The 25,819-nt window shown below is 43.8% G+C and overlaps 2 protein-coding genes across 6 annotated transcripts in view; both read left to right on the top strand.

The window, feature by feature from the left end:
• cabin1 (calcineurin binding protein 1) overlaps positions 1-16,047 on the top strand; it is a 35,474-nt gene extending 19,427 nt beyond the window's left edge. For all 5 annotated transcript variants that reach the window (XM_084551432.1, XM_084551433.1, XM_084551430.1 and 2 more), the window contains 8 exons: positions 4,321-4,484; positions 4,570-4,666; positions 4,778-5,443; positions 8,018-8,092; positions 11,033-11,291; positions 13,822-13,980; positions 14,097-14,299; positions 14,411-16,047. In XM_084551432.1, the coding sequence (XP_084407558.1) occupies positions 4,321-4,484; positions 4,570-4,666; positions 4,778-5,443; positions 8,018-8,092; positions 11,033-11,291; positions 13,822-13,980; positions 14,097-14,299; positions 14,411-14,554 (1,767 nt within the window). In that variant the 3' untranslated portion in view covers positions 14,555-16,047. The remainder of the gene's footprint in view (positions 1-4,320; positions 4,485-4,569; positions 4,667-4,777; positions 5,444-8,017; positions 8,093-11,032; positions 11,292-13,821; positions 13,981-14,096; positions 14,300-14,410) is intronic.
• A 4,646-nt stretch (positions 16,048-20,693) lies between these two features.
• tbx16 (T-box transcription factor 16) lies at positions 20,694-23,260 on the top strand (the record flags this gene model as incomplete). Its single annotated transcript, XM_084551235.1, has 9 exons — positions 20,694-20,709; positions 20,885-21,041; positions 21,149-21,251; positions 21,652-21,816; positions 21,922-22,068; positions 22,168-22,238; positions 22,346-22,434; positions 22,514-22,727; positions 22,815-23,260. The coding sequence occupies 9 exons, from the start codon at positions 20,694-20,696 to the stop codon at positions 23,245-23,247; spliced, it is 1,395 nt and encodes a 464-aa protein (XP_084407361.1). The 3' UTR covers positions 23,248-23,260.
• Positions 23,261-25,819: the final 2,559 nt, after the last annotated feature.

The raw sequence follows: 25,819 nt of genomic DNA on the forward strand, positions 1-25,819 counted from the left end.
TCAGTGGTTTTAATGTTGTTGCTGATCGGTGTAGCTACATACATGCTTCCTCTGAAACTACACACAGAAGACACTGATCAGCCATAGCATTATGACCAACAGGTTATAATCACTGGTCAAGTGAATGACACTGATTTGATTGCTATGTCAACTGTCAGTGGGTGGTATGTATTAAGCAGTAAGTCAACATTTTGATGTGTTGGGAGCAGGAAAAATTGACGGCAGGACAACTGGGCCTGACCCAGTCTGAACCAGTGTGCTGAAAAGATAGAATTAGATGGAATTATTATTTATTGCTATACAGTTATTCTCTTGTAGCAAAATACCAAATATGAATCTCATGCTGCCATTGTACCAGGTCATCTAGTTGCTCAGGAGTATTGTAATCCCTGTGCGTTCACTCAGTCACGGTGTTACCTCCTCCTTCCTTCACCCTGCCCTACAAACACACACACACTCACATCTTGCTTACATATTCTTCCACCCACTCACACTTACTCTCTACGAAGCACCAGAGAAAATGGTTGTCCTCTTTGCTGCATTTCTGATTAATGTAAATCCGTTCTGGTCTTGTAACTTTTCAGATGATGTGTTTTGAACTGATCCTCTTCTTTCAGAAAGAGCATGTTTGATTTAACTGGAAACATTGCTTACAGATAGGCCTCAGTGTCTTATTAGATTAGTTTTGTGAATTATTCTGGAGAGCAGTTACACTTGCATCACTTGCTTGGGTTTGATGCATGACTCAAACATTTGTGTGTTCAGCTGTGCAGTGTGCTGTAGGTGGAGCCTTCAGGAGAACCTTGTTGTTGTTTTTTTTTTTTCTTAGAGGAGGAGCATTGGTCAAATGAATACATTTAGTTTGGAGTTGATATTTGGAATTGCATGTTGGAGGGTTAACTCTGGCTGCCTTTGAGTTTTCCATTCCCTTCTTTTGCTCTGTAGTTGGTTGAGCTTTCAGTTTTTTTTTCTCTCTCACTCACACAACAGGAAGCAGGAAAAACAAGGTGTGTTTGCTTAGTATGCTTTTGGTGGCCAGCTGGGGAGACACGACAGAGTTGAAAGCGAGGCAAAGAAGAAGGTGAGGGCTGTTGTCAGCGGCTGATTGTGGAAATGTGTGTAACACAGTCTTCTCAGGCAGCACCATTCTTCATCCTGTGTTTTTTGTGGCTAATGGTGGCTTTACTCTCCAGACCTCAAGTCTCTTCCCTTAAGTTTTGTGGGTCTTTATTGTTGTTCCTCTGTCCTCCTCTGAATGCATCCTTCTACGCTGATGAGAAGGCAGTGAACCCATTTTTTAGACAGTTTATGGTCTCTTGTTCTTTTCCTGTTGCTCTGTCTTCAGGGTGATCACGCTCTACCCCTCCCCCTGGCTCTTTCTCTCTCTACTCATCTCCTCTCTCTGTTGCACTCGTTCTGTTTCCTCATTACTCTGTCGTTTTCACTCCTCTGTTTGTGTGTGTTGTATGGGTGTGCACTAATGGGCGGGAGTTTCTCCACCAGTCTCTCATTGGCTGGCAACGGCCTACGAGGATTGGTTGTACGCTGTGTATAGTGAGAGCGAAAGGAAGAGAGGAGGGGGGAGAACTCCAGCAGGCTGGGGTCAGGGGAGAGCGGAGCTAGAGTGCGTGGGTGTTTTTGTTTTGAGATGGCAGGGTTTGAAATCAGGAGAGGAACGAGTCAGCTTGTCTGTCAGTGGCATAGTGAGCCTATAGGCCCTGACTCCAGCGCTGTTTCTCCTCTTGCCACGGCAGCTGCCATTCTCTTCTTCTATTCCTGTTCTGCCATGTGCAGCTGTGCTTCCCGCTTCTCCTCTCCTGCAGCTCTCGCTGCCCTGACACCCAAATGCAGCCCACCTCTTGCTCTTTGAGCGTGAGCCTCTTTCAGGGTGGAGGCGCTGCCAGGGCTGCTGGTGCTGCTACCGCCAGCAGGAAACTGTCCAAAAGAATACTAGCACAGGCGCCGTGGAGTAGCTTTCTTTGGTGATGGTGAGTTGCTCTCTCTCTTTTCTTCTGACTTCTACAAAATCAAACGTGAATTTGTGTCTGTAAAGGCTGCACTTAGAGTGAGCCTGTTTTGATCAGTGCTACTCCTGTTGAAGAATACTGAACTGCAAAAGAAAATACCTTATAGTACTTGGGTAGGGACTCTTTAATTCTTAAGCTTGGATTTCTGCATATTAGAAACACTAATGTAGAGGAAGATGTATAATTACATAACCACCTTCCAAATGCTGGTAGCATTAGCAGTTAACCAGCCATCTTTGATTTTTTTACTCTCTAAATGTTGCCGTCTAAAGTTGTAGTTCTCTGGAAATATTGTGAAACTACAGTCACTGGTAAAATGCAGTAGGTTGTTACAAGACACATTAACGTCCAGATCGTATAACTTTCTTTCCGTGAATATTTTGGGCCTGTGCCTCCATGTCACGATGGCATGTTAAGGCATGAGTAGATGAAGTAAATAAGACGGCAGACTAAGGATTTTCCTCCAAATGTTGTTGAGCAGTCTGTCAGCGTTTTAGCTTGACTTTCACCAAAGTCAGCCCCCGTTGTTGGTCTTTTTTAAGGAGGCAACACCTCTGTATCTTGTTGATTGTAATATCTGGATTGGTGACTTACTATGAAGCTTGTGCACTGACTAGTTTTTTCCATATCCTCTACAACTAACCCGGGGACTCCCATTTGAACATGAAAATAGTCTAAAGAGGACCAGATTCTTTTTGTACCGAAGGATTCTCAGCATATTCACCCCTTGCTCATTCCTGTACATCTGTGCCAAAGCTCCAGATATCAAGCAGTGGTTATATTTTCTGTCATAAAAAGAAAAAAAAAAATATGCTTAAAATTATTGCAGTTAAAGTCGTACAAATCTGCTTTAGCCGTTGTGCTACAGTATAATCTGTGCAAAGCCATGGCTCTGCTTTCCCTAAAGAGATTTGCTGTGGTTGGATGGTTTTCTGATGAAGAACAACTCTCCTCCATTAGAGATGTTTTTCTAAGTAATCAGAACCCACACCCTTATTGTACTTATCCTGGCACTGTCGGAGGCTTTTTCTAATCTGTGCATTGAAAAGGTTAAACCCTTCCCAAGCCCTGCATAATAGTCATAAATCTTATTATTTTCACACAGGCATTGGAGCTTTGTACTTCCTCAGATGATTTATTTTTATTGGAAATAGAGCTATCTGTACAGCAACTGATGTGAACTCATACATAGAGACTTATGATTCTTCTTCTCTTAAAAATGGAATGTATGTTTTAGTTGATCAGATCTGATGCTTTCTCAGTTAGAAACCTGGAAGCTCATCCTCTGGAATGTGCTTTAGTTTGTGGTTTGTTTTGCCTCTCTTCCCTGCCTTGTTCCTCTCCAGTGGCTTTGAAAATGTCATCTGACAATTGGGAGCTGTCTGTTAGAGGGAGCACCACGCTCCCTGTGCCTCCAGCATCTGATAGAGCCATCTCATTTATGTTACTCCCTCCTGATTCGGTCATCTTTGTTTTGTCTCACACACATTTTTCTGGGTCCCTCCTGGCTGTACTCCGTGCCATGTGCTGTATGCCTGTAGCCTGTATGCTGCCTCGGCCGCCATCTGCACTCGCATCAGTAGCTTCAGAGTGCAGAACCTTGCCTCAATTTACCTGCTGAGAGGACATGTGCTCACTGAAAAGGTGGACTCCTCCATCAAAAAACACCTCATCACACTCTCAGCAAAGGAGGGGAGTGTTTGTTGGCAGCTAGTCTGCTGGTCTGTTACGTGGCTTGGACAGAACTGAAGACTAATGAGGCTGCCTATCATGTGTACCCAGAGAGAAAGCGCCCCCCCCCCATCCCTCCCCCCCATCCCTCCTTTCTACCACCTACATGACCAGCTAGTCTGCAAGATCTGTCCTGCAGCTTTCCATCCCCTCATTAAGGCTTTCTTCTTTGAATGCCACGTGTTTCACTCACATTAATTTATCTTGCTTCCTCCTCTACTTTCTTTTCAGTTTTTCCATGTCTCCCTGATAATTGTATCCGTGTGTCATACACTCGGCCTTTTAAATACCTACAGTAGCAGCAGAAAGCACTCATAATAACGCACGCTTTCAGAATTTCACAAATGAACCTGTTGGGATGTTGACCACTTATTTCTAGGCATCTATTTCAAGTGATCGTTTTGCCTGCTGTTTTGAATCATGTTCTATAACTGCACCACGTCTTCTATTATTGCTACTGCTACTACTACCCTTATGCTAATAATAGTAACTATGCTAATATTGAAGAACAATAACAAAAACAGTTTAATGGGTTTTTTTTTTTTCTCCTTGTTCCCTCCAGGGCATCTGGCGTATTCCAGTAGATGAGATTGATCGCCCAGGAAGTTTTGCATCTCATATGAACCGATCCATTGTCCTCTTGCTGGAGGTGCTGTCTCAGCTTAAGGATCACGATACTCTGCTGAAAGTCTCTTTCATGCTGCAGAGAACCCCTGACCAGGGAAAGTAAGTACTGACTTTGTTTAATACTGCTGTTTCTTTGATGCATTATGTATTTGTTCCATGACACCTCTCCTCCTCTTTCATGAAGGAAGTATTTGCGGGATGTTGATCGCCAGGTTTTGGCCAAGAGAGCATTTTTCCTAACAGTAAAAGTCTTGGAGGACAATCTGAACAGTCTCACAGGGGTAAGGAGGCACAACTCACTGTATACACACGCTAACAGCTGAAAGCCTCTCCGTCTTTAGACGTCTGGCATGCACCCACTTCATGTTTTGACAGGTTCTGTTCTCTTTCAGGTGTCTGAGCAGCTTCACAAAGCGCCTGCGCCCTCCATGGGGGAGATGACCACAACAGACACATCCAACAGGCCCAGTTCAGAGGACAGCAAACATGCAGTGCCTAAAAAGCCTGGACTCACAGAGGGAGCCTGTGCCACTGACACAGGGCCCAGAGAGGGCTCCCAGGCACAACTCACTCCACCAATGCCATCAACAGATAAAGGGAGTAAGGTTCAGGAAGGTACTGCTCGGAATGAGGGGCACAAAGCAGGGCCAGAGGAACCCATGGATCTGGACACTGGCCACTGGAGAAAGCCCTCTAATATCAGTGATTCTCAGGGCAGCCAAACAGAGGCTGAGACTTTAAGTGTGAGTGCCATCTATTCTCAGCAGAAAACTGACATCAGCCGGACACCAGAGCTGTCTTTAGAGGAACTAAGTATCAGTTCCAGACAGCAGCAGCTTCAAATCTCTACACCCAAGGTCACTGTGGCAGCGAGCGGGACTGATCAGGGGTTACTGCGGAAGCCAAACAGGAAAAGGAAACTTCTCGAAGATGTAGAGTCCGGAAAAACCCTACTGCTTGATGCCTACAGGGTATGGCAGCAAGGCCAGAAAGTCATGACGTACGACCTGGGACGCATTGAAAAGATCATGTCAGAGACTTACATGCTCATAAAACAGGTAAACCTCTTCCAAATGTCCCACACCTGATCCCTCTGCTGTGTGCGCACAGATGACATTTTTGTTGCAAGTATATGCACTGCTCTAATTTTTGGTTATTTTGCAAAGTCATGCGTGCATGATATGTGTGATATAAAATGATTTGGACTTGGGAAACCCCTCTACTAACTGAATTAGTAACATCCCACCCACTGCAGAATAGGGACTTTCCCTTTTTCGTTTTCAAGCAAAAATTCAGCTCAACGTGCGGTTGAGTTGTTTTTACTCTCTGTAACCCAAATTCAACCTTTGTGACTTTGATATTTTTGCAGGTGGCTGCCTCTAAATATAGACCTATTGGGTATTTTGAAGAGTATAACCTAAGGAGTCAGAGCGTAAACCGATCAGGCATAACATTATGACCACCTTCCTAATAACATGTAGGTCTCCCTTATGCCTCCAAAACAGTTCTGACTCAGAGAATGGACGTGGGCCTTCTGAGGGTGTCATGTGGTGTCTGTCAATGTTGTTAGTGGGGGGCCTTTGGGTCCTGGGGTTGGCTGCTGCCATCAAGGAGCGTCATTGCTATGGGTTGGGGGTGCCTGGTCTGGTCTAAGTGGGTGGTACATGTCTAAGTAACATCCAAACTAATGTCAGGTCCAAAAGTTTCCCAGCAGAACATTGTATTGTCACAAGATGGTCAATGTTATTTACTTCTCCTGTCAGTGGTGTTGTGGCTGTTTTGTTGTCCAAAACATAGACTGGAAAATGTCTATTGACATTGTGCCATCCCAGTTACAAAAGTCTGGATTTATTGTTAGATTATTATGAAAGCACTTAAGACCCCCAGCCTGTTAACCATTAGTGACTGCTAAAAAAAACTGAATTAACATTTATAGATCCCACAGTTCACAGTAGAAGCAGTGATAGGGTTGATGTATGAGAACAGTGAGATAAGAAGTTGGATTGCTTCAGCAGCTTTTGGTTTCTGTTTTTTTCCGGTTGGCTTGCAGCTAAGATTTTTTTCTGTGCCCTTTAAGAGACAGCAAGGAGAATGTTGTCTTAAAACCACCCTTAAGAGAAAGTAGCCAGAACATGTCATAACATGTTTGCTATCTGCAAACAAGTTAGGCAATTAATATGCCTGGGCATCCTCCAAAAGCATCTTCTGATTATGTACCTACTTGCACAAACTGCAGATGCTTTGTGGTTTTATGGTCTGCTGCATTGCACAGCTGCACGTAGTTGTATTTTGCATAGTTTTTATTCTTTTTGTATGTTGTCCTTACTTCTCTATATTACAGTCTACAGCAATTTTTCTTTCTTACACTTCACAATGGCAAAACAAAGACCCACTTGATCGGTTATTCTGTACAGATAGAAATCAAAGTATTTCAACTTGACGAATAAAACATAAAGGCTGCTCAGTTTTGCCCATAAAGAGGCTCAGCTTCACATAACCATGTGAGCAGTTCTTCCACATTTCACAGCCTAGGGCATTGTTTCAGTATGTTTTCAAATTACATCTCTTGGGTGTTGGTGTTGCTGTTCCTTCATCTCTTGTATGTCATGTTGGTCCTCCAGACCCTCCCTAGAGCTCCACCAACTTCAACCTGATCAGATTATTTCTCTTTTGAGATAAAAATCCATAGTATCAATGTTTTTATTGTAGAGATATGTGAAAGAAATGTTTTGTTGAAATTTGCCTTTGGTTCTGAGATGTGTTCACTGGCGTGTGTGTGTGTGTGTGGTTTGACAAGAAAGGTTTGCAGAGGGCTTGACTTGAAAGCAGAGGGCTGTCCTCAGTGGTGCACCAAAGCTTGACTTAGTCTGTTTAACAATTGGCACAATTTGAAGACTCGAATAAGGATGCTGTAAAATCCCTCCCTTTGGGGGGTCCCTGAACCGCTGCTAACAGGCTGCTGGAGGGAACATAGTGGTAATCTTGTTCACACAGCTGTTAACTGTGCAGTGTTGTGCTTTAGCTAAGCTTGCCAACTCCCACACATCCACTACCTCAACTGGGCGTTAATGTGGGCCTTTCTTTACTTGTGCTAATGATCAGAGAGAAAAGCTCAGAAGAAAATGCTACCGACTCTGTCACAGAATCAGATTAACTTGTTGTTTGTTTGGCATCAGTGCACAGTGAGTAATTGACACAGTAGTGTGTACTCAGGTCACCTCAGAAACATGATTCAAGGAGTTTTGTTGTCATTACACACATGTTGGTACATGAGGTGGAACGAAATTAGTTACCCTGGTCCCGGTGCAAGCCAAAGCAGAAACAGTAAAAGTATAAAAATAGAATAAAATTAGCTAACTAAGTATTAAAAAAAAATAGGCAAGTAAGCAATATAAAAATAGAAAATGCAACAATATACAGTGGAGCAATATGCAGCAGAATTTAAAGTGACAATTGTGCACTATTGGAGTCTGTGCAAAACGACTGCATGTAGTCCATTCATTGCTCTGTTGTTTCATGAAGTGATTAAACCGCCTGGAAAGATGGAAAATTGGCACTGGAAAGTGTATATAAGCATCTGTATGCCCAGCATGCTACGCTGAACTAATGTTTTTGTTCTGCTTGTTCTCCAGGTTGACGAGGATGTAGCTCTGGACCAAGCTGTGAAATTCTGCCAGATACAGTTGGCCACTTCTGCCCAAAGACAGGTAAAGCTGTGTAGCTTAGCATGTTCATCTGTCATCTTTCCGCTGCCTCTGCAGTTCCTCCTCCTGTGCGCCGGAGCTCACACTGTTATTTACAGATTCCATCTTTGTCAAAGCTGAGGCCAAATACTTTTCTCTGATATAATGCAATTGACATAACACAGTAAAATACTGTTTATTACAGTGGGAAGTGGACAGGATGTTAGTGAATTAATGGGTGCCATTTACATAGCCTTTAAAGAAAATAAAAACATCCAGCTGTGGACATATCATTACGTATTTTATTTTAACAAGTAAAAATTTGACCAAGCCTGTAATTTCTGTTTACAATCAACCGTTTTTGCCACTAAACTGACATACTCGGGATTACATATAATCTTTTTTGCTGTATGGCATATTTATGTTTTACCTGGCCAGCTGAAATCATCTATGTTGGGTTGTCCTGTTCTGTACTCCGCCCATCTGCCAATCCAAGTAGGTTACAAAAGTTTAAGGATATACTTTTTGCGTTTTATGGGGATAAACCTGCAGCAGCTATAGTAAAATGAGCTAAACTGATGACTAATTTGGTCATTCCCAGACTTCAAGTCTATCCTGTTCCAGCCTGCCAAGGCTAAATATAGCCCAAAGCGTGGTCTGAATACTCCCTGTTGTCCCTTCAGCCTCACTCAGTAGTTGCCAAACTTGTCAATTTTCTTTCACCTTAACATGGTATTTATCTTAGCCATTTGCACAGGACAGTGTGTTTGTGTTTTTAAGGCAAAGTGACAGAAAGAAGAATATAAATACATTAAACAATTATGTCTTTACTCATATTCCTCATCATATCATTAGTTGCTCTGCCTCATTCTGTGTCGGTGTCTCCCTCTTCCTCCCATCCCTCCTCCTGCCCACACAGTCATAAAGGGTCTCTCTGCCCACATCCTGTTGTCACGGTGATGTTTCCATGAACCTCATGCTCATGAGAGGTAGTTGTGGGCAAAATAAATCTGTTTTGCCAGTTTGGCGATGGCACCATCTTATTTTTTGGCATGATTGTTTTATTATTGCCTTTGTTCGTTTTGGTCTTTTTCATTAATTGGTTTAGTTATGACGCAGATATAAGGGTGGCTCAGAGCTACAAGCAGTATTTCTCAAATGTGAAGTTCTCAGTGAAACTGTTTGCCACATTTAAAAGCGAGTACTTATTTTAATTTCATTATGATCATTTGTTCATTCTGACATTTACCTTGTTGATAAAAGCTTGACAAGACACATCCAGGTCCTGTGATTGTCGAGTAAGCTGTATGCCTATGATTGTGAAGTATACATGGTCTAAGCTCTAACTTACGATAGTTAGCCTGCATGTGGTGGTTAGTGCTGTTGTATATTTGCGATGGGAATAAGTTATGTGCATCTACATAAAAGCTCAATCTCTAATCGTCTCAGACTACTGGACTCATGCAGTGGTTTGCATTTTGTATATAGAGATGAGAAATCCTCAGTGGAGGACTTTATTAATTCACCCTGTTTCAGCAGACTTATTGACAATTATTGAGAAGTATGATCTGCTCTCTTTTGGGCATTTAATTAAAATGTTTTGTTGGTCTTCCAATTGTGTTGGAAAGATGACCGAACCTGTGCAAGACATCTCCAGCTGCTCTAATCTGATTTAAAGCTCAATCTCGATAATTGCAAAGAACCGTCATTCAGTACACATGGGTGGACCTGTATTTGACTGACAGTCTTACCACACAGCACTCGAGGAACCTACTGTACGCGCTGGCTGTGTGCTGCAATTTTCTCAGGTACAGTGCTTTTCTAATGCGTACAGTCCAGCTGACTTGTTGGTGTCTTTGTTGGTAATGTTTAATTCATGAGATATGAATCATCAGGGCTGGCTTTGGAGCTGGTGTGTGCTTGAAGCTGCCGTGTGCGGCTCTGTGCTGTGCTGAAGGATCTGTTTCTGTCCTGGGTTTTGGAAGGCTACTCTGTTTGTTTGATTTGCCGTGCTCTGCTGTGTGAATCCCATAGGGAGCTTCATCACACTCAACTGTGATTCAGAGCAAAATTTGACTTCAACTCCCTGCGGACATCATGAGAAAAATTTTACTCTCTGTTGCTGTGAAATTATCTTGTGCTGACAAAAAGTAGTGCGTCTTCATGACAGTACGTACTGTGACCCTAAACATCGCCTTCTAGACTTTCAAATCTTAATAACACCATAATACCTATAATTGTCAAATTGACCTCTGACATAGAAACACAGCACAACGAATATGAAGTCATATTCACTTTTCACCGCATACGTAATGCGTGAATATAAAATATATTGTTTCTTCAGCTTGGTAAATTGAACTACAGTTCGCATAAATTAGATGGATGGTCTTATGTATGAACCGGTCTGGGCTTATGTGCTTTAGAAAAGGCTAATTTTCCTCCAACTTTTCATCCATTTTAAATTGAAAAACTAGAGAAGGTGTATTCATTTCTTTTAGCTGTGCTCCTCTGCGTTGCCATGACAGCGACTGTGGGAGCAGGGCGGCTGTTGTCACAGGTTGTTTGTGCAGCTCTTGTGTTTGTAAGTGGTCCTCAAAAGGACACCCAGGGAAGTGGCTCAGAGGGATGTAGTGTAGCGTAGAGCTGAGCTCCTCAGCAGCACCCAACACACTGTCCTGCATGCAAGTACTGTAAGCCTCTGAACCCCTGAGGGACGACTCCGCGGCCCTGTAAAGGATATTATTACTTCTTATGTGAGAGAGACTGGTATTGCTGATGTGTGTTGTTTGAAAAGTGAAGTGCTGTCGACTGTGGCTCATTCTTCTGCACTGAGAGTAGTCTCAAGGGGAGAGGATGCGCTGTTCTGAGAAATCTTCCGGAGCAGGGGATGGTTAGCGTTGCTGATGGACACTCGAGGTCAGCTTCACCTCCTCGTGACAACTGCTCTTCTTCTGTCTCCATCAGTCTGCAGGCGACACCCCGACCACACCTAAGTACACCAAGGATCACCGAGACATCTTCTTCCCCACCTCCCTGCCAACGCCTGTCCTGCTCAGCCACTCCACCTGCCACCCGCTGTCCACCCAGGACGGCCAGGCCAAAGGGCTGTACGAGCCACTGAGCAAGCTGTCCAGACCTCAGACCTCAGGCTTCCACGATCAGCCACAGCAAAGGAGAGCAACCAGCCACTCTGCTGCAGCCATGGCCTACCTACCATACACAGGTATTGTGGCCTCTTTAACCCCATATCTCACCACTGCATGGCTGTTTAGAAGCGTTAGTCAAACACGTGTTAACAGCTGTTACTGTCAACCCTGTTGCTGCAGTAGATTTAGAAATGAAATGCTGTTTTTGCTCCGGTGCATCTCTGCGCTTCTCAGTTTTTAAACAACAATTGTGCATCAGTCAGTGTGACCAGCAGGGGGCGCCTGTGGCCTTCCACAAATCTGTTACATAACAGCGGAGCCTGGCCTGGTTTTATTTTGCCTTTTGGGTTTTGTCAGTCCCTCAACAAGAGCTTTAGAAATCAGTGTCCTCCAGATTGTGACTGTAACCCACAAGTTTCACCTTTTCAGTTTAAATGCTGATATTTTCTGCAAAGAGAATTCATATGCAAATATAATTTTTTATGATACTGTATTAACTAACCTTTTATTTTGTGATTTGTTGCTTCGTTCAGTTTCATTCTGACATGTTATCAAAATACAGTGTGGGTTAGGGTTAGGTATGTATTTGACCCCAACCTGATTTTGTAAGTTTGCCCACTTACAAAGACATCGTTTTTATGGTAGGTTTATTTTAACTGAGAGAGAACATCAACAAAAAAATCCAGAAATGGATTTGCATTTGAGCAAGTAAGAAAAGTGTTTGACCCTCAAATAAAACATGACTTAGTACTTGGAGGGGAAACTCTTGTTGGTAAATACAGAGGTAAGATGTGTCTTGTAGTTAGTCACCAGGTTTGCACACATCTCAGGAGGGATTTTGGTCTACTCATCTTTACAGAGCCTCTCTAAATCATTAAGGTTTTGAGGTTGTCGCTTGGCAACTTGAGGTTTCATCTCCCCCAGCAGATTTCCTAAAAGATTAAGTTCTGGAGACTGGCTGGGCCACTCCATGACCTTGAAGTGGTTCTTTTTGAGACACTCTTTTGTTGTCTTGGCCGTATGTTTTGGGTCATTGTCAACGCTGGAAGACCCATCCACAGGTTTCTGGCTGAGGGAAAGAGGTTGTCATCCAAGATTTTAGGGCGTTCATCGGCCTCTCAAGGTGGTAACGTCGTCCTGTACCCTTAGTAGAGACACAGCCCTAAAGCATAATGTTTCCACCTGATGGGGATGGTGCTCTTGGGGTCATAGTCAGCATTTCTCTTCCTCCAAACTGCAGCAATAGTTGTCTCCTCCACATCAAGCTTCTTGCTGGTCTTGCACATGGTGGTGGAGAGGTTGGAATGGAAGATATTGATTCTATGGACAGGTGTCTTTTATACACATAAGAAGCTGAGATTAGGAGTACTTTCTAAAAGTGACTAACTTGTGAGCCTCAGAGGCACATATCCAGTCTGTGGGAGCCAGAATTCTTGCAGGGTGGTAGGGGATCAAATACTTATTTCACTCGATCAAATGCAAATCCATTATGTTAACCTTTATGTTATGTCTTTTTCTGGATTTTTCTTTTTTTGTTGATATTCCTTCTCTCTCAGTTGAAATCACCATTAAAATTATAGACCATTATTTTTGTTGTTAGTGGACAAACTTACAAAATCAGCATTGGGTCAAATAATTATTTCCCCCACTGTATTTGTGAGTGAAAACTGCCCTAAAGCCAAGTAAACATCTTGGTAATATTCATCTTGTTTTGTTCCCAATTTGAAACCGACAATGTTGCTTCACACCAAACTGACCACAGCTCCATTTTCTCACCCATTACATCGAGACAGGGATTCAGCTGCACTTATTGAAGATCATAAAACAGTCAGATCCTGCAGCTTTATGACAACAAAAGGAGAAATGACCCATTGCATGTCAACTGTTGTACACTGATCACACCAAAGAATCAAGTTGACCAAAAGTGTTTATAACCATCAGCTGTATGTGATAAATATATGTGGATCTGTTAGTTTTCTAAAGTTGGGTGACCTTCAGAGTCCATGCAGATGCATTCAGTAAGAGTTCGTGCATACACATACATTAACACACATGGGTTAGTATAAAGCAACGCTGCACCAATGTGTATTATGTAATGGTTTCCTAGGCAACATTTTGAGAGAAGTCTGAAAGAGTATTATATCATTTTTGTTTTCATATCTGTGTCTGTCTGAACTGCAGGGAGAATTTTTGCTGTTAGTTCTCGTGCACTCCTTACAATTACTTGCTTCTTGAAACTCAAACGGCAAATTGTCTGCAAACTGAGGAGTTACTGTCTGGCAGTAGTCACCAATATTTAAAAATATATTTTTGTAGAAATGTTTTTACATTAAGGTACGGCCAGTTTACTCTCTGGCCTAGAAACGGCCAATAACATTTGCATTCAAAAGCCCGTCAGTAACACATGTCTCTGTGTGGCGTCGTCGTCTTGATGTAGAAATCGTTTCTCTAAGGAGGTCAGTTGTTGTCTATTGTTGGCCAAAGAATTGTGTTAAATGGTTTGCGCTGTTGTTTGTAAAGAATTGTGTCCCGATCATTATGAAGTGGGATGGAGTAGGGTTCTGAAATAATAACTAACAAGGAGTTTTAATTTATTTTTGCCCACAGAGGAGCGGGAGGAGCCTTCAGAAGGACTTCTGTACAGGCAGCAGGAGTCCAACCTCTGTCAGCAGATGAAGCTGGCCACTGTATCGCAGGGGCAGGAATCGACAGCCAGCTGGTTCCAGGAGGAAACTGCCACATGTAGCACCACACAGCCTTGCCCAGGTCAGAACCTCTGAAGGTGTGACAGAAAAATGTTGCAACGGAAGGACGAGAATTCAAATTGAAATGACTGAAGTTTTGGTATGGCTTGAAAATGTCCTGTTGTTTTCGTCTTTCAGACCAGCAGCAGTATGCCAGCGGTGACCAGTCCAAGCTTCCAGACCCCAACCGAATCCGCTCCCGCGTCCCACCCAACATGCCAAAGCTTTTTATCCCTTCCACCGTCACCAAGTTCCCACCAGAAATCACAGTAACACCTCCCACACCCACGCTTCTCTCCCCCAAAGGCAGCATCTCAGAGGAAACCAAACAAAGGCTTAAGGTATGCACTCTGCCTCTGAATATTTACACCAAGTAGTCATGCAGCTCTCTGTACCAGTAGCCTGTCTAGTCCAACACTCAACAGTGACCCCTGCTGTCTGCTCTCATACAGAACGTCATCCTGTCGTCCCAGTCTGCAGCCACAGTCAAAAAGGACACCCTGAGCCAGCCGGCGCTGGAGGTGCAGGAGACATCCAGCCAGGAGTCGTCTCTGGAGAGTGAGTCTGACGAGGAGGACGATTACATGGACATCTGAGCCTCTGAAGGCCTCGTGTGCACGCTCAAACTGAACTCTTGTCACATCCTGGCCTGACTCTGCCAAACCCTGTGTCCCCTTTATGGAAAAAAAAGAAAAAGGAATGGTTCTCGCCGCTGCAGCTGTCTGTTGATGCTATTGCTCCCTCGTGCATTACAAAAAAAGCACTCTCAAACCGAAAACAATGCAGTATTCTCATCGGCTGCCATGTCACAGTGTCGCTCCGGTTGTCGGCAGCGATGGTGTGTATGACGGACGATGATGGCTTTCGTCTCACAGCATGTCTGTAATGTGCCATTTATGCATATCACTCATCAGCTTATTGAGCTCTCCTGCACCCAGCTGTACACTGGATGCGGCAACAAAAGACTCTCAGCCTTTAAAGCCAGCCAGTCCCGTGTTTATGCATCTTTTATATGTTGTGTGCTAACTGTATCTCCAAGCTGCAGCTAAACGCTCGTCTTAAGAACTCGTCATTCTGAGGTGCCTCTCGTCTTGGTCGACGCTGCGCAGCAAGCATCTGCTGTCCTCCACATTGAGAGTTTACTCTGACCTGAGATCTCCACCTCCAAGACACTTTGCATTGGTACATGATATATTTCAATGAACTCAAAGGTGAAATAAGGACAATCGGCTGCACTCGAGGTTCGTCTCATAACCTGTAGCAGATTGAAAATGTTTACACTTAACATTTGGGATGTTTTTCAGTTTGCACTTAACTTTGTGCTATTTTTGTACTCACTGTATTTCTTGTAAGATGTTGTCTTATATATAAATATATATTTCCTTTGTGTGCACTTGTAGCTAAAAGGAACAGTTCTTACCAGGGAGACGTTCTGTCACCAGCACTGATCTGAAAACAGTTTTCAGTTGTAAGGAACTAGCTTTTGTACATATCACGATCCAAATATCTTTCCAGTACGTTTGGCTTTAACGAGTATTAAGCTGGAGAAATGTGTGCATGCGTGAGAGTGCAAACAATGAGGATGGAGTGATTTCAATTCCTGTCAACTAAAGGATCGACTCTGGGCCGACAGGCGGTTACGTGACCTTTTCTGATTTCAGTGGAGTTGAAACACATGCTGAGGAAGACTTTGTAAAACTGATGCCTTTCCAATGAAACCATTTTGGTAAATTTGTCAAAATTCTAGCTGAACTCAGTGGAAGACAACAGAATGTTTTTTACAGATTGTTTTCTACAAAAAGAAAGATATTTACTGCTTATTATTTCTGAAAGCTGTTTAAGAATAATTTTTCAAAAGGACACAAATGAATACTTGTAAACAGTCACCCTTAATATTTTTTTTGTGTAAAATAGTTTTCTATTGTTCTGCTGAGCTTCTGGGAATGTACCACAGCTAAAGAGGTGACCGGGTTAAAAGTTGTAGCTCGGCCTGGCCCCTACTGGCGCAGGCTGCTGGAGTGTATCTGTTCTCTATGTCTGGACTGAACGCATTATAGATGTCAAACCAAAAATATATTTGAGAAACACATTTGTTGTGTGTCCTACTTGGAGTCCTTGCATTAGATAAGAGAGAGAGGCCTCCTGGGGGCTGGTTTCATAACATCACCATGTGGCTGCTGTAACTACGGTTCATTATCAGACCTGTGGACTCACAATACACAGACACGCCTCAAATTTACATTCTCAACTATTAACTGTAGCTACAAACTGGCAAAAGCAGAAGTATCCTGCAACACACATGTATCAACATACACGGTTGTATGACAACACATGATGTTTCAGTTTTGTCTGTGAACGTACATCAATCAGCCAAAACACTAAAACTACTGGTGAAGTGAATAACATTGGCCAACATGTTAAAATGCATGCTAATGCTGGGAAGCCTTTAGTCCCCATATCCCAAAATGATCAAGTATCTGTGGAATGCACTGGAACATGCCTGATCCACAGGATCCAAAGGCCCCCACTACTAATGTCCTAGTGCCAGACACCACAGAGTCTATTCCCCAACGAGTCAGAACTGTTTTGGAGGCACAAGGGAGACTTACACAATATTGCCTGGCTGGTTTTAATGTTGTGGCTGATAGGTGTATGATATAAACAGTCATAATACAGAGCATAAGTAAGCTGATTTTTAAATGTGATTATAATACTTAATGTATGTTAAGCAACTATGACTGAGTCCTAATCAAACTGGGTGCTGATGCAAATCATGTAAAAGCATGTGGGCAGAATGCACATGGCTAAATAAATAAATGTAAATTTAACAGGCATTTCCCTTCACTTTATTGGGACTCCTGTAGTATATGTGTTTTATACATTACATTGTGTGCATTATATTTTCCTTTGTTTAGACGGGTAACAATTAATTGTAAAAATCTTTCCAAGACAGCAGCATGGAAACGGTTACAAACATTAAAACAACACGGTTGAGCAAAGATAATTGTCCTTCAATATAAAAGAGAGATGTATAAGGAAGTATTCAGTTTTCCTGTTTATTCTACAAAGACAAGACTCAGAAGGAGGTTGCTCACTAAAACACGCTGCAGTTCTCATCATCAGTTTAAAACTGCGTGTGAATATCCACTATGTTGGATCTTAATTTCCTATTGACTGTTTAAAAACAGTTTGCTGTCATGATTAAATAATATTAAAATTTTTTTTAAAAAAAACTATAATAAAACGATATCTGGAAAAAAAGTTCTTGCAGGACAGTCTAATCAGCTTAATTTACTAAGAACAAAATCCTAAATTCTGAGACACGCCCTTCTGTCTCCAGCCTCCAAACCTAACACTGAAATCTAAAAGATGGAAAACTCTCTTCTTCCAGTGTTTCCTTAGGAGCAGTGGAGTTGAGTTTCCTAAGACCACCCTGCTGACCACGCTCACTTTGCGGTCAAAGGGCTTGTACACTCTGGTGTGAAGTCTCCGACACGAGGGAAGTCATTAGTCTTCATTAGCAACTTCCAGGAGTTTCTTATGAAGTGCTGTGAAGTTGTCATTTGCCCCCTTTGCCAGGCAAGCTAGATCTCAGGTTTGTTTTCTTATGTGGTCGACCAAATGTGAGCTCGCTCGGCCCTTAGCTCGTGCAGATGAGGCCAGACTGATTTGGGACAGGCATGGCAAAGAGGATTTTGAAATGGAATTATTCAAATTTCTTCCCAGTATTGACTTTTGTTTTTGACAGGCTTCACAACCAGAACAGGAAATTAATAAATTGATGTTTACCCTACCCTAGCATAAAATCAGACTTTCCTTTTGATATAATATACTGTGTGCTTTGGTGTTGTTACTTCAACATTATTAGTGTGGTAAAATTAATAACATCGTATCACAACACAGCATCTCAAAGCGTGTAATGTAAAATAAAAATCAACTTGTTGTCAGGTAAAGGCATTTTTCCAGCCATGTGATGTTGTTCAGCCTCTTGCAACATCATGTTGCTCCCAGCCATGAGGCTGCTATCTCTACAAACCCCTCAAAGTGGCCAATTAAGCATCAAAAGGGCATGCTGCATGGCTAATGTGAGCGAAAGGTGTGAGATTTCTCGTCAGTCCACTCCGGGGGCTCTTTATTGGGCTGCTGGAGAGCCGTCTGATCCCCGGGCCCTGGCTGTATATTGGCAGCTGTTAACTGTTGAGCACAAGGGGATCTGTGCAGTTAAAGCAAATGGCCAAAGACTGACACCTGGGAGGTGGAACATCACTGCCGAAGGTGATTTGGGAGTAGACGAAGGGAGGAGAGCCACTAGCGGAATCAGACATGAGATATGGGGATTCAGTGTGAACAGGAGGCTGTTTAACATAACTTAAGAATTCTCCGCTCTGTCATTTTGTAATGTGAGGCGTTCAACTGGGAGCATTCACTAGTGAATAGCCACGTTCCTACTGAATATTTGGGCCTTAAATAAAACCCCCTTGCGGTCTTCTGCACACAACCTCGACAATTCTCAGCCCTCCCTGTCCCCGGCCATGCACCGAGGCCTTCACCAGTCACACCTGTCACCTCCAGACCCGCTGCGTAATGGGATTGACACCGCCGCTGCTGAAATGTACACCTCTGCTCAGACAATGACACTGCTTGAGCTGAGGTGATCTGCGGGGAATTTATCTCTTAATTTCCTGTGACATTTTGCTCGCAAAGAAAGCCCAGAAAGCTTCACGACCTCCGCGCCCCGCAGCGGCTCAAGGGGATCCACACGCAGGTCCAGGGGAGCTGACTTAGCGCTAAGTGAGGAGAGCGACGCTGAACCTGTGATTAATAACTCCTCGACGACACTTGGTTTCCACATAAGGAGGATAAAAAGCAAAACGCACTTCCTCAAGGCCAATGTTGTGCCAACAAGTTCCACACAGCGGGGGGGTGCTGGGAGAGTTCTGCACCGGGCAGAGATCGCGACTTTTAAGTGCATCATTACAAGCTTTTTGTCCCGCATCGACCCCGCACAAGAGCCTCCAACGAGCTCGTCAATATTTTCACAGGGAAGACTCTCTGCTCCTCTTTACACCTAGCTGCTGATTTTACAAAGTCTACATGATGCCTGTAGAAAACAAATAAAAAATTCTGGGCTCCACACAAAACTTGTCCTTATCGTGCACGTCAACCTTTTATCCATACAGTTACGCAAAAACAAAAGATTTCTTTTTGCATGGGTGTAAAAGAGCTGAGCCCCACAGAAGGCATTGTATGCGGCACTCGGCCACAGGAATACAATCGGAAAAGTGGAAGTGGTGTGTCTATGCTAGAAAAGAGGTTGAATGAGTTGTGAAAATCACCTCAATTCTAATTTTTCAGGAAGAAGGGGGCCTGTGGTTAGATTTTATTTTTTAATCCCTCCCCCCTCCCCCCGCCATGCTAATGCCCGCAGTGTTTAGCATTTGTTTCGCCTGTAGAAACGCGGCACGGCCTATGAATAGTGACACCCGTGGATTTCTCCTGGATGTGGATGTTGGGAGGACGACCAGGTTGTTGTTGCGGCAGGTCTTTATTCTCTGACCCCTCCTTGTCCCATTCAGGGCTGACTTGGGCTTGTGGTGCTAACTGGATGTTAATTGCCTGCCCATACACAGGGCTTTCTCCACATGAAGAAACCAGCTCCCTTCAAGGGAAACCGGCCTAATGAGATTATCTATCAGAGCGTGGGCCTGTCTAGACACCCCAATACACAACCCCCTCCACCAGCACCACCACCAACTTCCCTGAAGTCCTCGCTGGCTTCGGTGGATGCGCCCCCAGGTACAAGTTACCTGCAGAAAGAGTGCCTGTTATCATCACACCATTATGGGTTTACACAGACTTTCCCACCCACTGCGTAATTTCTTTGATGGAGAAGGCAGAGAAAGGGGACATTTTTTTGAAGGTGATCATATGAAGATACACAATTGCAATTATTTTGCACTCTTGTAGATCAATATATTAGATTTGATTTGTACATCTTCTGCTAGATATATGAATATTTCTACTCTGATACAACATATATGTCTACTAGAGCTATATATGCTGTAGGGCTGCTCATGTACACACACAGACCACAGCAGATGATCCCATTCTAACGTACTTTCCACTGCATTTCTATCACATGTGTCAAATGAGTTACCCTGGGTATTTACCACGTTGCACAAACACACTAAATGGTGTTCTCGCGTGTGGTTGGGCGCGTGTGAATGATATTTACACAGATTCTGGTGCCGCCGTGAGATCAGATCTGCCGCAGGGAAGTCGGTCCATATTTGTTTTTAAAGTCTTTTAGCAGTTAATAAAGATGCATTTCCTCCGTCCCCCTTCCTGTGGGGACGGTATCAAGGCTCTGTTAAGTCTCTTTGATTTCCAGCACCCTCCAATCACAGCGGGACTCCGGCTCATCATTGTGTCACTTCAAAGCCTGGGAATGGCCCTCGTGGCCCCACCCTCTCCAGGGCTCCCCTTAAAAGTCATGGTCACTCCGTCCTGCAGCACTCAAGCATCTCTGAAATATCTGCTGCAACAAGACTCTCTGACTTTTCTTTTCCTCCTGAGCCGCTGGATTGTCCCTTCCTTCATACATGAGGCAGAAGATCGAGGATTCAGAGCAGAGCTGAAGGCACACTTTGGATATTGCCGAAACTTGGATTGCATATCGGCCTTTCATGCAAAAACAATTTAACATTTTAAGTGTGATACTACTGAACCTAAAGGATGCAGTCTATCAGAGGTGAGTACAAACTGACTTTGAGCTGCTGTAAAATAGTTTTAACAACAACTTAGTTTCAATGTTCCTGTTTTTTCTTTTTTGTTGTGTTTCATCTTCATCTATTCTCCTGTCCTCACCATGAATTATATTTCTAATTAGGTAAAGTGTGCCAATAATGCATCTTGTTTTCTGCCAGACTTGAAGTCCAACTTCAGCGGCCCCCCTCCCTCCTCCATGGCTGCCGGCCCTGATGCCTATCTCCAGGGCAACATCAGGATGACTCTGGAGGACCCTGAACTCTGGAAGACCTTCCATGAAATAGGAACAGAAATGATCATCACTAAACCGGGAAGGTAAGACAACACAAGAAATTGTTGTAATGCATTTTGTTTACACCAAGTACACCAGGCCTGCCTCCTGCTGCCTTCTGCATTCACATGTTCCTTTCTGTGTTTTCCAGGAGGATGTTTCCACACTGCAAAGTGAATATGTCCGGGCTTTTCCCATGTGCCAAGTACATCTTACTGGTTGACATGGTCCCTGAGGATGGGTTCAGATATAAGGTACGGGGCCAGAGTTTTTTTCCTTCACATATAAAATGACATGAGACATTATTCACTGAAAAAAAAAAAAAATTCTTTCAAAAAAACAAATTAGCCTTGACTCACAGTCATGGCTTTGGCTGTAGGTATCCCTCAGTAGTTACCAGTATCCCCAAACAGGACACCCCCTGTTTATCACCCCCCCTCTCTCCTGACATTGTACATCAAAGGGTGCTATCTCTTCCTGTTTTTCTATCCCCTGCCGGGAGCCCACTGTACTACCCCCCATCTCTGTGGGTGGTGGTGGCCAGCCATCTCACTCCACTCTATCGTGGGAAGGGGACAAGATGAAGACTCTTCTGTAAATCACCCTTTTTTTTTCCTGAGACAGATTGACTAACTATCAGTCTCCTTCCTACAGTGGAATAAAGAGAAATGGGAGGTGGCAGGAAAAGCGGAGCCTCAGCCTCCCTGCAGGACCTACCTCCACCCAGACTCTCCAGCGCCGGGGAGCCACTGGATGAAGCAGTCTGTCTCCTTTCTCAAGCTCAAACTCACCAACAACACGCTTGACCAGCACGGCCATGTAAGTATGAGCACTCCAACGAGGTGCTTGTTCGAAAACTTTTCAGATTATTTTCAGCTTGCAGCAGCAGCAGCAGCAGTTCATCATCTATCTACCTATCTGCAGATCATTTTGCACTCCATGCATCGTTACCACCCGCGCTTCCACATCGTCCAGGCAGACGACCTGTTCAGTGTCCGCTGGAGTGTTTTCCAGACCTTCACCTTCCCTGAGACTTCCTTCACTGCAGTCACTGCCTACCAGAACACCAAGGTCAGTTTCTATCACCTCAAACCAATACAAATGACGAGCACACCAGATATTACAGAGTTGTTTTGTTTTTTTAACTAACTCGTGTCCTTTCTCCTGCAGATTACAAAACTGAAGATTGATCACAATCCATTTGCAAAGGGTTTCCGAGATGAGGGCACAAATAAAAGAAAGTGAGTTTCACAGTTGTTGGATTCGATGCAAGAACTCCAGTTTTGCTGCTTTACTGGAAAGATACAAAATACAGTTTTGTTTTAATGAACCTGATGTTCTTCCACAGGCGTGCAATCAAGAACCCGGCATACCATGACAAGAGAGCCAAGATGTCTGACATTTTGAACAGGGACTCTGAAGAGGACAGTCCACCAGGTACTGTGTTGAGACTCTTCCCCCTGCTGCTGTTTTTCTTTCTTTCCTTTCTTGTATCTAACGATTTGCATGTTTGCAGATTTCTGCCAGTCATCATATGACGGATATGACGGAGAGGACGGAGACCTGCCCAAAAGAAAGGACGAGGACACCGTAAAAGAGGAGCGTTACTCTCCTTGGGGTGCTGAGAGGGATCACAGTGTGAGGACTGACTCTCCTGCTGGGGCAGACACAAGAGACATGTACAACGCAGAGCAGCTTGTTCCAGCTCCAGCTTCCTACCAGCCGTACAGGTGAATACAGATGAAGTTTATGCAGTGAATAATAATAATGTTGGGTTTTGATAAGCCAGTCACTGACTGCCTCCTTTTACTCTCCAGGGTCCATGAGTATGGAAAGTCTCCATCGCCCTCTTCCAGCATCGGCAGCAGCAACAGTGGACGCAGCAGCTTTGAGTCCAGGGTTCCTGACGTCGCCACCGTCCCCGATCACGACTCTTCAAAGCCCCGTACACTTGACAGTGGCCCCTCTCATTGCGGGCCCCAGCACCTGCCCGGCCCCCAGGACTACACCGGGGTACTGAACATGACCATGGCCCAAGCTGGCAAGCCGGGGGTGATCGGCCATCACATCTACAGCCCTTACAGCGCAGAGCAGCCCCTGGGCCAGTGGAGCGGCCCCGGGCCTGCCCAGTATCCTCCTCCTCACCACCTGACTGCTGACTACACCACACAAGCTGTGCACCACGGCTATCACCATGGCAACGTGGCTGAGTGGAGCCAGTACCCACTGTTCTCCTATTCCTGCTGGTGAAGGGATCTTCAGTGTTAACAGGCTGAGGGTGACTTCGCCGATGCTACTGCTGCTGCCGCTGCGCCATCTTGCCAGAATGCTGACACAGCGCTCACAGCTATGAGAATGCATGCCCAAACTAGGCCGAGGGCCGGAGGCCTGCGGACGAGTATGAGAAACTGAAAGGAGCTAAGAAGCGTAAAGAGCTGCCTGTCGCTGCCTTCTGTTTAGACTGGCGGGATTCAGACTCCAGATGCGCTGATTGAAATTTAATTGAAAGTGTGCTATGTCATGCTGATTGTTCTTATTGTTTATTTATTTGGAATTTCATCTCATCTTCTTGTGTAAATATTATTTTTGTAAAAAAAAAAAAAAAAAAGGAAGAGACAATTAAATGTTAAGTGTGCAATTTATTTCTGCCTTTAAACTGTGATGTGAGCTCTAAATAAAAATCTAAAATGATTTGATGCTTTGTTGGTGTAATTACCTTTTTTCTTTTATCAGATTAGCATTTCGATTTAGTGGCTAAAGAACACAGACTTCAGTCATAACAGACCAGGCAGGAGTGAAATACACCAATATAATATATATGTAGATGGATGGTTTCCATGTTTTTTTGCAGTTTTTTCCCTGTTACTCATTTTTCTAACATTCAAAAAAGATGCAGGCAGTTCTCAGTACAAAGGTTGCACAATCTCTGATCCCTCTCTGGGTCTTTTCATTGTGTAGTGACCTTGCAAATTCTACTTTCACCATCATCACAGTCTCAAACAGTCTGTCTGTGACCCTGGTTTTCATCCAGTTGCTGTTCCGTACGCACAAACTTTCCTACATGAGTATTTTGTAAAAGTGTCTCTTGTCAGCGGGCGCACATCTGCATGATTTGTACCTTGTCGGCCCTGATAAGCAACACGCCCTATGGTGGTGTTTGTTTGCATTTCCTCTTTGTTGATCTAATGAGGACTACGCTGCAGCATTCGACGAGCCCAGCATGCATTAAAGACATTGTATTGCTGTGGCTCGGGCTCACCTGCTGAGGTTTACCCACCGGCACATAAAGCATGGCACGACCCTCGTTCTCCATGTCAATGAGCCTTAAAAAGCATGAAAATGGGGGCTGTTGGCTCCTTTTCACAACTGAAAAACACAGGCTGGGCCCATCACCTCCGCACTGAGTGGATATGAGCTGCTAATGACTGTTGTAAAATCCAGGGGGAGGGGGGGAGAAGGAAGGTGGAGGAGGCCATCCTTCAGGACCGTAGTGTGGATTTTATTCAGTCCAATTCATTATCTCGGAGCCTTGCTGAACCAACCTCTGACTTCTCCAGCCGCATGTCGCTCACAGCTGATTTACTCGTTTTAATGAGGAAAAGAAAAGACTGAACTTTACAGAAATCTGCTGGACTGCTGTGTGAGCAGGTCACTTTAATGAACTTCACATTCAGATATATTTATAAGATTATCAGCCAGCTCTTTGATTAAACTCAATAAAAATAGCTCACACTGCTTGGACCTGGGGAAATAAAACCTGGGCTAAGACATTAAACTGGTTTCCATGTGTTGTGTGGTTTGGGATCATTCATAATAATTTGTAGAAGAGGCTTGTCTCCATGCTCTTTACACAGTTAGTAGTACTTATACAGATGTATATACGTAGGTACAGATGTACTTAAAGCACATCAAAATATTATGCTGTTTTAACTTTAATACCACAGATGGCACACAAAGACAAGATATTATCACTGACCTGCGTGAGCCACTGGGGAAAAAAAGGGAAGCTGACTGTGCTATGGAAACTTTCATTGTCGCATATGTAACATGTTCTTCTGTATTTTGTTTACAGCATATTATCATAATGCCTGTTTATTATGCCTGTACACATTGAATTTGTATACAGAGAACTACAGAAACTGCTGGCTGTAGAAGCTGCGTGAAAGTCAGAGGAAGACCTATATATGAAGAAAGTAAAAATGTGAAACCTTTGTTAACGTTATTACTTTAAAGGGAGTTCAAATGTGGATGAATTAATGTCAGGCAAAGTTTGTGAAGGGCTGTCTAAAGAGACAAGAAAATGATAAACAGCAAGCATTCAGCAGGTATGCTGTTTACTAAGGGCTGTGAGGGTAAAACAAAGCACAAGGGTTGGGATGAAACACAAACTATTAAATGAGCAACAGACTGGATAAACGTGTTGCACTCACTGTATATTACATGTTGATAAAGGCCTCCACATAAAGGTGTTGCAATTTAAAAAATATATCTTGGGTCACTGAGAGCACTGACCAGTCGGCTCAATAGTCCAGGAGGAATATTGTTTGTGACCGAATGAAAAGCGACGTTTCAGACTCCCCGTCCACAGGTCACTTTCTTTGTCTCCTATCGACTTCCATTGACCTCCTCCACTCATGCACAGCAGGAGCAAGAATAAGAAGCAAGAATAAAAGCGGGCACTTAGCAGAATTCCCTCGACTCACACATGCTCAGCTCCAATCTGCATAGCTCCACATCAATGGCTAATGTCGTCCCTTTAATTGCTTTGATAACGGTCTAGCAGAGAGCACCGGATCGACCTGCACTCAGATGTTTGGAAAGG

Source organism: Chelon labrosus (genome assembly GCF_963514085.1).
Source record: "Chelon labrosus genome assembly, chromosome: 9".
NCBI lineage: Eukaryota > Metazoa > Chordata > Actinopteri > Mugiliformes > Mugilidae > Chelon > Chelon labrosus.